Source organism: Anser anser (genome assembly GCF_964211835.1).
Source record: "Anser anser genome assembly, chromosome: 3".
In the NCBI taxonomy this organism is placed as follows: Eukaryota; Metazoa; Chordata; class Aves; order Anseriformes; family Anatidae; genus Anser; species Anser anser.
In genome coordinates, this window is record NC_139722.1 from 53,028,872 (window position 1) to 53,042,523 (window position 13,652).

The window sequence follows — 13,652 nt, forward strand, 5'->3', positions numbered from 1 at the left end:
AGTGTGGTAAAATCCACCACAGAGATTGGCATTTCCTCTTACAGTACAGAACAAATTTATTGTCTTGTAAACATAAATAAAAAGATTAGTCAGGCATTAGTCTACAAGAGTCCATGACACACTGGGTTTACACCTTTTCAGTAAGTACTGCAATAGGGCATAACTGCATTGCCGCGTGATTCTGTTAAAAGAGATTATGCATAGTATTATGTTGATTTTTCACTTCTTGATAATAACAGTTGATTGTGCTCAACAATGCGTTGTTGAATTTGCCCTGAGACTGACGTAGGGAGCAAACCAAAACAGAGACTGGAGCATGGTGCTCATGCCTCACATGGGGGAGCCCACAGGAAAGGTAGGTTCTTTCTCAGAGCAGCAGAAAATGGAGTGATCCAGAATATATTTCAAAGTCTGTGGATCAGGCATGCGCTCCAGGTTTCCCTGTGTTTTCATAGTTGATAGACCCCAGCAACCCTGCCAAAGGCTCTGTGGTGAACCCTGTCTATTAGTTAGTTATATACCTACAGGTGTCCTTCTGGCTGGGGCCTGCAGTTTGCACAGCAGCTTCTCTCCCCAGTCCTTGGCATGCCTCACCAGGGCCAGCATGCTCAGGTGAATGGCACACTCAGGTGACATCCCTCAAGTGCAGGCTGATCAGAGAGGGGAGAGGCTCTGCCCCCACTCTGCCCCACATCCAAGTCCATTCAAATTTCCGAAGTGAACACCACCACACTCACACCCTCCATGCTGATAGCACTGCCCCTTTTTCCCCAAGGTTTCCACTGGGAAGGGTGCCACTTGGGGAAAGGCGCAGATGCATGAAAAACAAACGTGGTGGCTCTGAGACAGAGCCTTCAAGACAACAAACCATCACATCTTTGGGTCAATGATGGCTGGGAAGCAACTATTTCTCCTGTAGGGATAGTATTGCAAGGCCAAGTCCATGGGCTCTGCAAATCAGCATAGCTCACCCAATTCTAGCTTCATTGTACAATAGGAGCAAAAGATAATAAAATAGCAATCAAATCACAGCCTGATAGAATTAATTTGAGTTAATCTCCATAAATAAATCTCATCCAGAGATTATTCACTATTGAGTAATTCATTTCAACAGTTCCACACATTCTTCGGAATATTGTTCATCTGCATCTAACCTGCTCTGAAGCGCTTCTATATGTGAAAATAAATTGAAGATGAAAGCGATATATTACTTTTTTGCTGTGTTTTAATTATGTAAATCATTGGTATTTCTTCATTTTAAGTGTCTAAAGTCAATTAGTGTATCACAGTTTGTTCCCAATGGTGGTTTTGTACCTGGGTAAGGACTTCATTGCATTTAAAACTTGTTTGAAAACACTTATCTTTGTAGTAAATGAAAGGCTACCATCAGCTTTAATGGGAAGTGCTTTGGGCCTTTTTTTGCGAAATATAGCCATTCAATCACCTTAATAAAAAAAAATAAAAAATAAAAATAAAAAATAAAATGTGTTCCTCAGGCCCTATTTCAGCTGCATAGAGTTTTCAGAAGAGTATTGTAAAATCTTGCATCAATGTTAGTATCTCTACACATTTGTTAACATATACCTGAACAAAAGTACTGATCTACTGTTAAAATGTACTTTAAAAGTAGCAAGAGCAATACTGTTCATAACATCTGGTGAACAAAATTGAAACCTTGAGGTAGCCTTAATGTTAACATGGTGCAAAGAGCACTACTAACATCAATTGATTTAACATTAAGGGAAACTCAAAAGTACAAGAAATTTTTCAATCATGTGTTCACTTAAACCATTACAGCTTCCAAAAGCACTGAATTGATTTTCTTGAGAAAATCGTTCCTGAAAAATTATTTTCTTCTCTTACAAGGAAATTCACTTCGGCTCAGAAGTAATATAGAAGCCCTCAGGAACAAAAAGCCCCACATGGCTGTACAGGATGCTAGTGTTTAAGATCTTTCCACTGCTTTTTGTGAAGAGCTCTCTTGGCACAGGCACATACTTCCTCAGCCTATTGCCAGAAGCAGACTTGTCTGAGCAGACTTGTGCCCTCTCTCAGGTCACCTTTCATGGGAGAATGACCTCCACTGTCTCACTCAGTCTCCAGGGGTAATCAGAAAAGGATTGTGCTGTCAGGAACTCTAAGATGACCACAAGCCAAGGGATATAAAATCACAGAATGGTTTGGGTTAGAAGGGACCTTAAAGATCATCTGGTTTCTATGGTCATCCTGGTCACCTTCCATTAGACCAAGTTGCTCAAAGTCCCATCCAACCTGACCTTGATTACATTGAGGGAGGGGGCATCCACAACTCCTCTGAGCAACCTGTTCCAGTATCTAACTTCACAGTAAAGAATTTCTTCCTTATATCTAACCTAAATCTATTCTCTTTTACTTTAAAAACATTACCCTAACATAGTGTCTCTTTCACATGGTCACAAATTTCTTAACAAAGCAGTCTTCCAGATTTTAGGGTAACCTTTTCAGGAAGACAGATGGGAAGGCTGACACACTAAAGACACCTTTGACTTCCAGAAGTAAGGCTAGCACATCTGTGAAAATCTGTGTGCACTATCATCACAAGACCCACACATACAGCTTATTTTGTAAGAGATCACAGCACCATGTCAGAAAGGTAGAAAATCTAACTGATTCATCTCTGTTAGAGACTGAGAATACATACACACTTCTAAACTTTTGGAAATCTGTCGGAGTTTGGGAAAAGCATAAAATAAAAGGAACATAGTCAAGGCTCTCTTTTTTGGAGTAAGGGTAAAGGAGGCTGTTAGGGAAGTTAGGGATGGCTGCCTCCTCCCTCAGCACTAGTCCACGGATGCACCTGCTGCTTTCCCATTTGCAGGTTCAACCAGTAGCAAAGTTGAGCACACATCCCAGACACATATACACATGGGAGGCATGGACATATGCAGAGGACACAGACATGGCCAGCCACTCAGATGGCCACAGACAAGGTGCTGCCTTCAACAGCCTCCTGGACCCCGGGTTTGTACCTCAACAACTGCAAAGTCTCAGTTTGCCCCCAGTTTCTTGATAGCCCATCAATTGGTGTGACTGACCAGGTTTGTTTCTGGCTGAGTCATTGTTAACATGAATCGGTCGTTTTTTATGTTGTTGTTGTCTCCCTCCATTTCCTTGTCATCCCAATTTGGCAAGGTGCTCAGTCAAATAATCTTACAGAAAAAAAATAAGCATTCCCGCACACTATATACCTTTATCAATCATTGCTGCTGACGAGATTTGTCATCACCACCTCCCTTATCAGGTGTGAGTCAGACTTGTATCTGTGTGTTCTTTATGGCTCCTTTGATCAGATACCCTTAGAGGAGCAGAGACACTCCTGCATACCTTCAGAGAGGCTTCCACTAACTCAAATGATCAGTAGTTTCAAAAGGAAGAATGAGTTTTGTGAGTTCTCATCAGTTCTGAAACTTGGCATATATTAATTACCAAATGTAAGATTCAGATTTTTTTTTGTTCCTCTTCTGTTGTGGTCCATTTTGAAAAGGTGTGCCACAAAATTTCTTGTGTTACAAATAAAGAAAAATATTATTTATTTTTCAGGATACTAGCAATATATCTGCTTTAATGAGAGAAAGCTAAGGGAAAATGCTTACCAACATTATTGCAGATAAACCTATAACGTAAAAGATTATAGAGTAATCTGCAAAGAAATAATGAAAATGTCAATTAGTGCAATCCCATCTGAAACCATCCCTTAATTAATTCGCTGCTCCGTTTTTCCAGTTTTTATTGATTAAGATTAGCATACCAGCATGGATAAATGGAAAGTATTTTTATCTAGTTTAAGTGATAAATAAAAGCTATGGGTTCATGATCAATATTTCATATGATCTTCTGAAGAAACTGTTTCCAGATAAATTCTAAGCATGTTTGGAGAACTGAAAATTGCAAAGATGTCAATTTCCATTCTAATTTCCCGTTACTTTTATGGCTTTCCTAATGCAGTTTTGAGGTGCAAACCTGAATGTCATCGTTAGCTTCTTAACTAAGGATTTTAATCACTTTTTTTTTTGAGTTCTAATACAAGAAGTGTCCTCAGATATGCTCTATATAATGCTATTTGGAAAACACCGAATATTATTTTATCTCTTACATGTAGCAGTAAATATGTGATAATATTTTGTCTTTTTAAAATATGACCTAATATACTATGTTACTTCTTTGGTATTTGTATTTTGCTTGCATGACTTGGAATCATAGAATAAGTCATAGAATGAAACACAGAATGGTTTGGGTTGGAAGGGACCTTGAAGATCATCTAGTTCCACCCCCCCTGCCATGGACAGGAATGCCACCCATGAGACTTGAAAAGGAACAAAATATTTTATTATGGGAAAACATATGAAACATAAGCAATCATATTTTTTTTATTAATCTGTTTTAAAGAAAATTGAGAGGTAAATTGTGTATTGTCTAACTTAGGCTATGGGAAGGCTGCATCTTTATTGTAACATTTGCAAGAAACACCACTTCTAAAGGATTTTGTTAGAAGATACCATCTATAAGATAATAACAGGATACATTCTGGTCTTACTTCTGCACCTTCAGTAGGATCTGAAATGAATTTAGCAGTAAATTGCTCACAGTTAAATAACACATCTGCAGCCCAGGTTGATTTGGGCGTTATGATAGATGGGAACAGGCAAGTGTGGTCTGTAAAGGAATAGGCAGGTGAATCTCGCAGGGACTGTGACAGCACTGCTATTTCTTTTTGTGCCTAATTAATTTTGAGTGTGTCTTGGTGTTTTTTGTTGTTGTTTTTTTCAGTCACTCCTGACTGAACAATCAACAGTTGGGAAAAAAAAAAAAAAAAAAAAAGAGCTAAACCATTGTTTAGGAACGTAAAACTTTCTGCAGAGATGAGAAGGGTTTTTTGTTTGGTTGATTGGTTTTGGGGTTTTGCTTTTTTTTTTTTTTTTTTTTTTCCTATAGCTTAGTCTTTGTCTCCAAACAGAAATAAAGAATTGTGCAGTGTCATCACCTATGCTTTTGCTAAATAGACTTGACAATAGTTCTGTAATTAGACATGGCAGTGATGTACCCTCTAACATTGCTTATACAACAGTTCCAGTCTCTGGTGAAGTACAAAGGGAACAGATCACAGAAAGTGGACAGGCCTGTGCACTTTTCATAAAATCCTTTCTGAAACAGAGTAGCTGGGCTAGAAGGGCCATTGGTTTGACCTCGCAGGGTATTTTGTATGTTTTGTGACTTAATCTTTTCATTACAGTTATATTCTTACACACACAAGAAAAAGCCTCAAAGTCTTCTATAACCAACAGGGCTTTTCACTTGCTACAAAATAATTCTTCACAGAGATACCTGACCTAGTTTGTTTAAATCCAGCACAGCTTTAGGACTTCTTAGCCTGGCTGAGCTGCTGGTTACTATTCTTCTCTTCTAAATCTGTTCAGAGATGACTGAGCTCTGCACGGATCTGTATTGTGCTACGCAGAGAGCCATCAAAGACAGCTATTGCAGAAATAGTAACTATTGTACAATACCTGGCCAATGTTTTTGCCAACATCGCTCCCAAACAACTAATCTAGGTTAGCACACACAACCCATATTTCTATTGAATCTGAAGAAAAAACATCAGACAGGACTGTTAAGTTATTCTGACCAGAATGTTGTCTTTGTTTTTCAAAGATGTGCCATAAAGGCCATTTCGGTTTCATGGTGTCATAAAAAAAAATCTAAGTGCCCATGTCTGAAGTCTTTAAGGATATTGTTTCTGGTTGTGACATCATTCATTGTCAAATCTTTCACTACATGGTAATGGAAACTACTGCATAGAAATTATTATATTACAACTTACATACTGATTCCATATAAAGTTGAGAAAGGAAAGAATTTCTTCATTTCTCAGAGTTTGAATAAATAATGTTATATATCTAGAAAACCACATTGCCAGGTGACCTAAATTAGAAGTTTGCATAAACTGCTCATCTGTGATGCCAGAATTCCTTCCACCTTTCTGAGCAGCGATACACATTTTCTGGATTATACATGGACATGTAAATACTGCTGGCACTTGACAAAGTCTGACATTTTGCATAGTTCCGTAAACCATCTCCTTCACTTTATCACTGAATATTTAAGAAATGAGCAGAGCTGAAGAAAATGTTTGGGATGTGCTTGAAGATAGCATGGCAATGTTGAGACAAGACTAATGAAGTTAATTAAGTAAATTTAGGGTCTTGTTTTAGCATTCAATAATTTAAATTCAAGAAAGGCATTCAAAAACACTCATGGCAATTCAAAAATCTGGCTAGGTACTTCAGATGCCATGAACAGAAGGTGAAAGAATGTGATCAAATGCATGATTTAGCTTTGCACCACACACCCTCCCTGTATCACCCAGCTATTTTACATGGTCTTAAAAGTATCAGGCTTATAAACTGCCCGTATGCGTGCACACACAAAAGTTCATGCATTAAGTATATTCAAGTACATACATAAAGTAAATAAAAAAATCCTCCATCTCTTTCAGTTATGAGTTCATATACAGCCTTTTCAGTGATTTACAGTAAATATATATATTGGTAATAAAGAATCCTTTTCTACCAAAATTGGTTAAAAATAGCTTTCATATGTAATGCGACAGGTTCCAGGAACATGAGAAATATAAACCATCCATGCTAGCTAATGAACAGTTATTACAAGCCCATTTCAGTACAAGGGTTACTGCTAGTTCTGGTGGTGTCCTCAAGAGTTTGTGCTGTAATACAGAAAGAAATTACCAGAGTGGGAGAGCGCTGAAACCACAGTGGATCAAATTCAGATTTCTGAGGTATTCAGCAGAATTTAAGGTTTCACTTTTGAAAGAGCTGCTAGCCATTGTGGCTCTAAATGCCACTTTGCAAAATGACCCACAGGAACAAAAGGAACCCCATAAGCCTGAATGTTCAAACAGTCTGAAACAGTTTGGCACAGTGAACAATTTCTTACTCATGTATAGTAACTCAGACTCAGTCAATGCATGAAATAGTTAAAGCTGAGTCAGGCCACAGAAAGGAACAAAAATAATCTGCGAGTCACTTCTGCTTTCAAAGAGTTGTACAGAAAGCTCATTATGGAATTGACTGGTGAGATTTTGTTGATTAGGTCTGGGGCTTGGTTTCCAGCAGCTGGAAAACACCTACCCCAGAAACCTCTCTGAAATAAAGAACGTTTCTGAAACTAGTAAAAGTTACAAGTAATTGCAGTGCTCTTGTTTATCCTAATCAGCTAGGAGTTTGTGTGGATTTACTTCCCTCAGCACAGCAGTACTGCGTCAATAATGTTGGGAGGAACATATGAAATGAACTTGACTTTCGATAAACAGCCAACAAGTCCATCAGGATGGCAGACGAGAACCCCCTCTAAGTACACTCTACCTTTCCTCTAGAAAAGAATTCACGTCACTCCAACAGTTTTGTTTTCTTTTTTAATCATTATTTTTGTTTCATGAAAATTTACTGTCCAGCTGGCCATATTTGTTGTCCATAACAATTTGCACTATGTCGCTTTCTTGTTTAGTTAAAACAAGTGGCAATAATAAAATAAGGGCAGGTGAATGTGTTACTATGGTTCCTGTTTATAGCACAGAATAGCAGGCACAGAGCAAGCACAGGGAACGTAAGGTCACACTCCTTGCCAAGGAAATTTATATATTTATTCCTATTTTGGTGTTAGTCAAATTGTTCTTTCTGATCATGCTCTGCTAAAAATGCAAGGCAAATCATATGACTGTACCTCCAGCTGCATTTTTCACTTCCCTTGTGCTAAATGTTATGTGCCTAGACCCAGGAAAAAAGAAAAAGCATTTCCAAATCATTGGATGCACCAGATGTGACCTCATTCAAACTTCTTAAAAATGAAAAAACAGTTTGGATTGTCATTTTGCCTGCTATCTATGATACACAGAGAAGAAAAGAACTAAGCATTCTTATAAATGCTAATTTATCATCAGCATAGCCTGAATCTGCCTTTTTTTCAGACCATGTACGGAGCACTGCAGGTGCTAGAAAAAATCAGTAATGAGAGGAAAGCAACACAGTAAGGAAATCTCATTTTTATCACTTCTGCTTGAATATTCTGATAACCAAGAATACATGAAAATGCTCTTTGTTATAAGCAGTATCAAATTTTTTTTTTCTTTTTTTTTTTTTTTACAAGGCTGGAGATACCGTATTTTCTTTCTTCCCTTTCAGTTATTAATCCATCTTACTAGCACTACCTCAGTTATACTATATGGAGTCCAAGAAACCTCCAGGAAGAAAAGCTTATTTAAATGAGGACAAGAAAGCAAAGTTCCTCACTTTTCTGTCTTATTTCATTTTACTTCTTACCAAGGAAAATTTCAAAAAAAAAAAAGCCTTTCTCCCTGAAAAAATCCACAGACACTTCAGCAAAGAGACAAAACAGTCTGCTGTGGCACTTGCAGGGAATAAATAATCACCCAGCATTATCTCGTGCCAGGATGAACAATACAGAACCAGACGGACTTAGCAATCCCTAACTGGCTCTACAATACAGACCACGTCAAAATGTTGATTAGAAAGGATTATATATATTTTGTTGTTAATAATCTTGATGGCTACAGGCAAAACTAAAATGATTAGCAAACAAAATTCAACAGTTCTGCATGCAGCTTTCAAGCATATATTGGCTAAACTTCCATAGTGACCCTGTCTTCTCTAAGATATTACATAATTTATAGAATATTTCATGTCCTTATATCCCTTTACTTAAGTGAATTTATGGGGTATCCATGCATGCATTGAGAATCAATGTTTTTTTGAAAGTTTATTTACAAGCATGCTGAAATCAGCTGTTAAAGAATATGGCCAGTTTGTTTTATTTCCAAGTCTTACTAAGACTCGTGTGATGAATTGAAGATTGGAAAAATTATAATAGTAGCTTTTTAAAGAACCTTTTGTTATAAGCCAATTTCAGATGCTAAAGGCCTTTTGAGGACTTCCCCTTCTTGAGCTCTAGGTGTGATGAAGACACACCACTAAATGAATGCTTGTTATTGTCTGTCAATGGGTGTCTTTGCCTCACTTTCTTACGGATATTAGTTTACAAATTCAAGACTCAAAAACAGCAAAAAAAAAATCACTAATTTCACAAATTCCTATACGTGCATGAGACAGTGACCCAGGCATTTACATAATCATGAAAATCTGTTGATCTAGTAAGTTGGAAATACTTTCTAGAAATAAACTAAAACATCCATTCTCTCTGCAGACATACAGAAGCTAGATGGTGCTAGAGAATGTACATTTATATGTGACACAGATTGCAAGTCTTCCATTCTTTATCAGTTCTGTGCTGGAAACATGAAGTACTGGTAAAAAAAATGGAAGGATACAATAAAAACTTTTCCAATTTCCACAAATATGTACGTTATGGCCATAAGCAATTGGCCAACACCAAAGGAGAGAGTTAATTAAAATCAAAATGGAAAGATGAAAGAAGTTAAATTTAAATTTCAGGCAGAGAATGTGATTTAAACATTGAATTTTAATTAAAGAGACGATATAATAATTTTTTCATCTTCCTTCTTTTACTTTAGGGAAAGCAAGTTAAGTGTTATCTCTTTAAAACTCCATCACTGCTGCTGCTCTTGTTGTTTCAGCAGGATAATAGAGGTGTGAAATATATAGGGTGGGTGAAATGGAAGTCTTGGAGGAAACTGTAGCAAGAAATATTCCAACCAGATACAAGGGGAAAAATCATCACCATCAGATTGAAAAGCTTGACTGTAAATAGCCCTAAGCAGACTGGTCAAACTTTATTTTTGCCTTGAGTTGGGGCAACTGGTTCGAATGTCCTTCTGAGGCCTTTTCCAACCTGAGTTTTTTTATGACTACAGAAAAGGGTGTCTGTGTGACCTGACAAGGAGCAGATTTGTACTCTTTTCATTGAAGGTCACTAAGGCCAATGGACTAGGAAGGAAATTTGAGAAAAGATGGCATATTTATCCAGAAGTGTTTTGGTATGAAATTAAAAACTTGTCAAACATTTTGGAGGAATGACTTCATCTGAGAGCTGTAAGAGCTCTCCTTGTCCACTGTTCTACAAATCTGGGGGAAATAAAAACAATTTAAAACAAACAAACAAAAATTTTGCCAAAAATAAAAAATTAGTCATGATTAATAAAGGGAAAAAGTTATTAAAAAAAAAAGTATAAGGAAATAAATTTAATTCTACTACAAGAAAAAAAAACGTTATGCTGAAATGCACTTTATCAAAGTTAACTACGCAACTGATGCTGAATATATAGAAAGATAAGAGGAAGCTTAAGAGCTGAGACGATTTTGTAACTGAGAAAAATTACTTGCAAAGTATTAATAGAAAGCAGCAATCTTAGATGACTTGTAATTGTAATAAGACTACTTCTTGAAAGAGAGCAAAGGCCAAGATGATTTGAATTAGAGTCTACCACCTTTTCTCTTGTGTTCAGAAAATGTTTTTCCTGCAGATTAATTTCTGCAACTGGAAGAATTCTTTTGAACACAACCATTGAAAATGTTGTTTGCCTGAATACAGAAATAGCAACAGCTGGTCAGATTCTGGAAATTAAGGTCTTCAGGTTAGAGAGGAATCTCTTAGTTGCCCTATGTTAGATACCTTACAGCTGATAAAAGACTGGTATAACCATATCTGAGCCGATGTTCTTAGCCCTGGGCAGTACAGTGGGCAGATCATATTGGAGATGTTTCAGGTCCAGATGAGATTTAACTGAAGAGCTGCAATATCATTCCTCTAAAATCAAAATGAATTCACAGACTACCACCATTTCTGCTGTCTCTTTCCACACTGATAATTTTTGCCAAGACACACTTCAGGAACAGCAGTCAGTGTTATTTCAGCAGAATATGCTGCCTATGATTGAAGCACAAAAAAGTAACTCTGCATCCTGGCCTGACACAGACCCTAATCATCCTCACTAGGGACCCGAGTAACTGATTTCATGTGATGTCTGCTCCAGTTCTGAATGGTAAACAAAATCAGACATGTTTTGAAGGGGCAGAAGAACATGACCTGCATAGTTAAACTCTGTGAAACTAAGAAATTCAGTCTGCTCCTTTGCTATATCCACACCTATGCCTTTTGCAGTACTTTAGTTAAATTTGTACTGAGTAGTGATTTGCTTACAGAGGAGAAAAAAAAAATAGAGAAAACCACAATAAATCTTATCTGTTAGAGACTCGTCCATCACCTGTAACAAAATTTGAAAGTGTAAAGGTAGCTTCCTGGACTCTAATTGACAACTCTGCAACTGGTTAGGCTGAAGGCTATTTGGGGTGGGAGTGATACCTTCTTACAATCTGGAAAGCATCTGACCCACAATAATTGTTATATGAATAACAATAATGAACCATCACAGTGATAACCAGCCTGATATTGCCAGATGCTTCTTCAGCAGATCATGGGGGTATATCAGAGAGGGAAATGATTTAAACCACACAGAATCCTCAACACTCTGCCTTTCATAACTGATTTTCTTTCACCTTTTCCTCACGCACACTGACTAGCAGTATCGCTGGTAGGACCGCTGGAGGTTCACTGTTGAGGTTACTACTCAGTGAGAAGCAGTGCCACAACTGCCTGCTCCAAACCCACTTAGCCCAAAAGAAAAGGGACGGTGGCACGCGTTACATGGCTACTCACGGCTCAGCTTCGATGCTCTGGTCAGCAGCTATGTAGTTGGCAGGGACGTAGCCCTGGAGCTTGCGGCCAGGAGAGACTGACCCTGGCGGCAGGAGGAGCCTAGCGTACCACCAGCCCTCGTGAGATGCATCCAGCACTTCAAGCTTTTCCCCGGCTTGAAAGCTCAAGTCTTCCTCTGTGCGAGCCTCATAGCTGAAGAGTGCCACAAAGTTACAAATGTTCACCAGATGCTGGCCAGGCAGCGGAGGTAAGGGCTTGCTTTTTTTCTCACTCTCTTTGGCTTCCTTGCTTGTCTGGTTGTCAGTGTATATCACAGCAAGGTTGGGAATAGTTTGGCCAATTTTGTCTTCCTTTTCATCTTCCTTCACTGAGAATAAGCAAGGGATACAGGGCTTCAAACAGGTGCAGTACTTCCGACAAATGTTTCCCATCCTGTTTCCTTGTGCCTTTCTCTGCTTCGTCTCTTTTGCTTTTCCCAGTTGCAATACCCTTAGACCAACTTTTGCCCCATCAGTATTTCAGAGCTTTGCAGGATTTCTTTCCATCTTCCTCCTTTGGCACAAAATCAAACAGCTCTTGGCACAGCTGGAAGCTCCTCTCTGAGCCCCACTGAGAGTTCATTCCAGGCGGCTCCTGATTCAGGAGTGAAACCTGAGTATCCAAGTGCGAGAGCAGATGTGGAGGGAATTTTTCACTTCCTCCTCGGAACAGGAAAGCAGCACAGAAACTGCCTCTGGGCTGAACTCTTGGGACAGCGGAAGAGAGTGAGTCCTCCTCTCCAATAGCAAAAAAATAAAAATAAAAAATTTCAGGAAACCTAATCCGGAGCAGGGGGAGTATTCTCAGTTCTTACTGCTCACGGTGGGGTTTTCTCATCTCAAACTGTCATATGATTAGCAGTGAACCTTGGTAAAATTTATCTTGGCAATGATTAACTGAGCTGACCTGCCCGTTTCCTCAGCCTCCGACGTGAACAGCCTGATTATTTCTTTTTATTTCCTGGTCTGCATTGGCTTCTGTTCACAGGGGAAGCCTCTGTCTGCCCAGAGCCAGCAGACGCCCTCACCTGGAGCACACCTGCTGCTTCTGCACTCTTACACACCCAGGTTTTTGTTTTTGTTTTTGTTTTTGTTTTTTTTTTTTTTAAGCTGCTTTTAGCACTTCTTTTAAGAAAGAAAGAAACTACTTCAGTCCTTATTCTGCATTTTAAGGAAATAAAGTCTCTTGCCAAGGAATTGCTCTAGGTGGTTGGTTAATTATACCAACAAAGTATAAAATTATTTTTTTTTTCCAGCCGGAGAGCAAGCCAATGGAAACTAATCTAGCCACTATGTTCCCTTTTCCAAAGCACCCATAAACTGGTATGCAGACAGAGCATAGAAGTCTGGGTACTGCTGTGGCAAAGCAGCCTGGGGAGCCATCTGCCACATCCTATCAGTGCAGCCCTAGCTTTATAACAGCTGGAAATCACCAGCCTCAGGGACACGTAATGCTAAGCATGAGCAGGAAGCACAGGAGATAGCCTGGCTGTACCACACGGTGGCATTTCAGTAACAGGCAAGCTGTTACAGATAAGAGGTCAAACAAAACCCACTCATGGACGCAAAACTTCCGGGTGATAAAGAAACTGGCTCCCATTATTTTATTTTCTTTTTTTTTTTGGGGGGGGGGTGGTGCGTAGGGGTGTCACGAATAAATGATATCTTCCTAAACCATTCACACATGTGTATCAGCTCCATTTAGAGTTCCTGATTTCTGTTGCTTTAAAATAATAATAATAATAATAATAATAATAATAATAATAATAATAAATAAACACACAAACCAAAACCACTTTTTTTCACTATGTCTCTCGGCCTGTCCTTTTAATGATGAGACCAGTGGCACAGGCAGAAGTTGAGCGATGCAGTGGGGACTGCTGGATGACTGAAAGAAGTCTCCACTGAAAG

At 38.6% G+C, this 13,652-nt stretch overlaps 1 protein-coding gene across 2 annotated transcripts in view; it reads right to left on the reverse strand.

The window, feature by feature from the left end:
• FRK (fyn related Src family tyrosine kinase) overlaps positions 1 to 13,351 on the reverse strand; it is a 59,571-nt gene extending 46,220 nt beyond the window's left edge. Inside the window, exon 1 of one of the 2 annotated variants that reach the window (XM_083831581.1) lies at positions 11,704 to 13,351. In XM_083831581.1, the coding sequence (XP_083687707.1) occupies positions 11,704 to 12,134 (431 nt within the window). In that variant the 5' untranslated portion in view covers positions 12,135 to 13,351. The remainder of the gene's footprint in view (positions 1 to 11,703) is intronic. The other variant, XM_083831580.1, reaches the window with a different exon arrangement.
• Between the last annotated feature and the right edge of the window lie 301 nt (positions 13,352 to 13,652).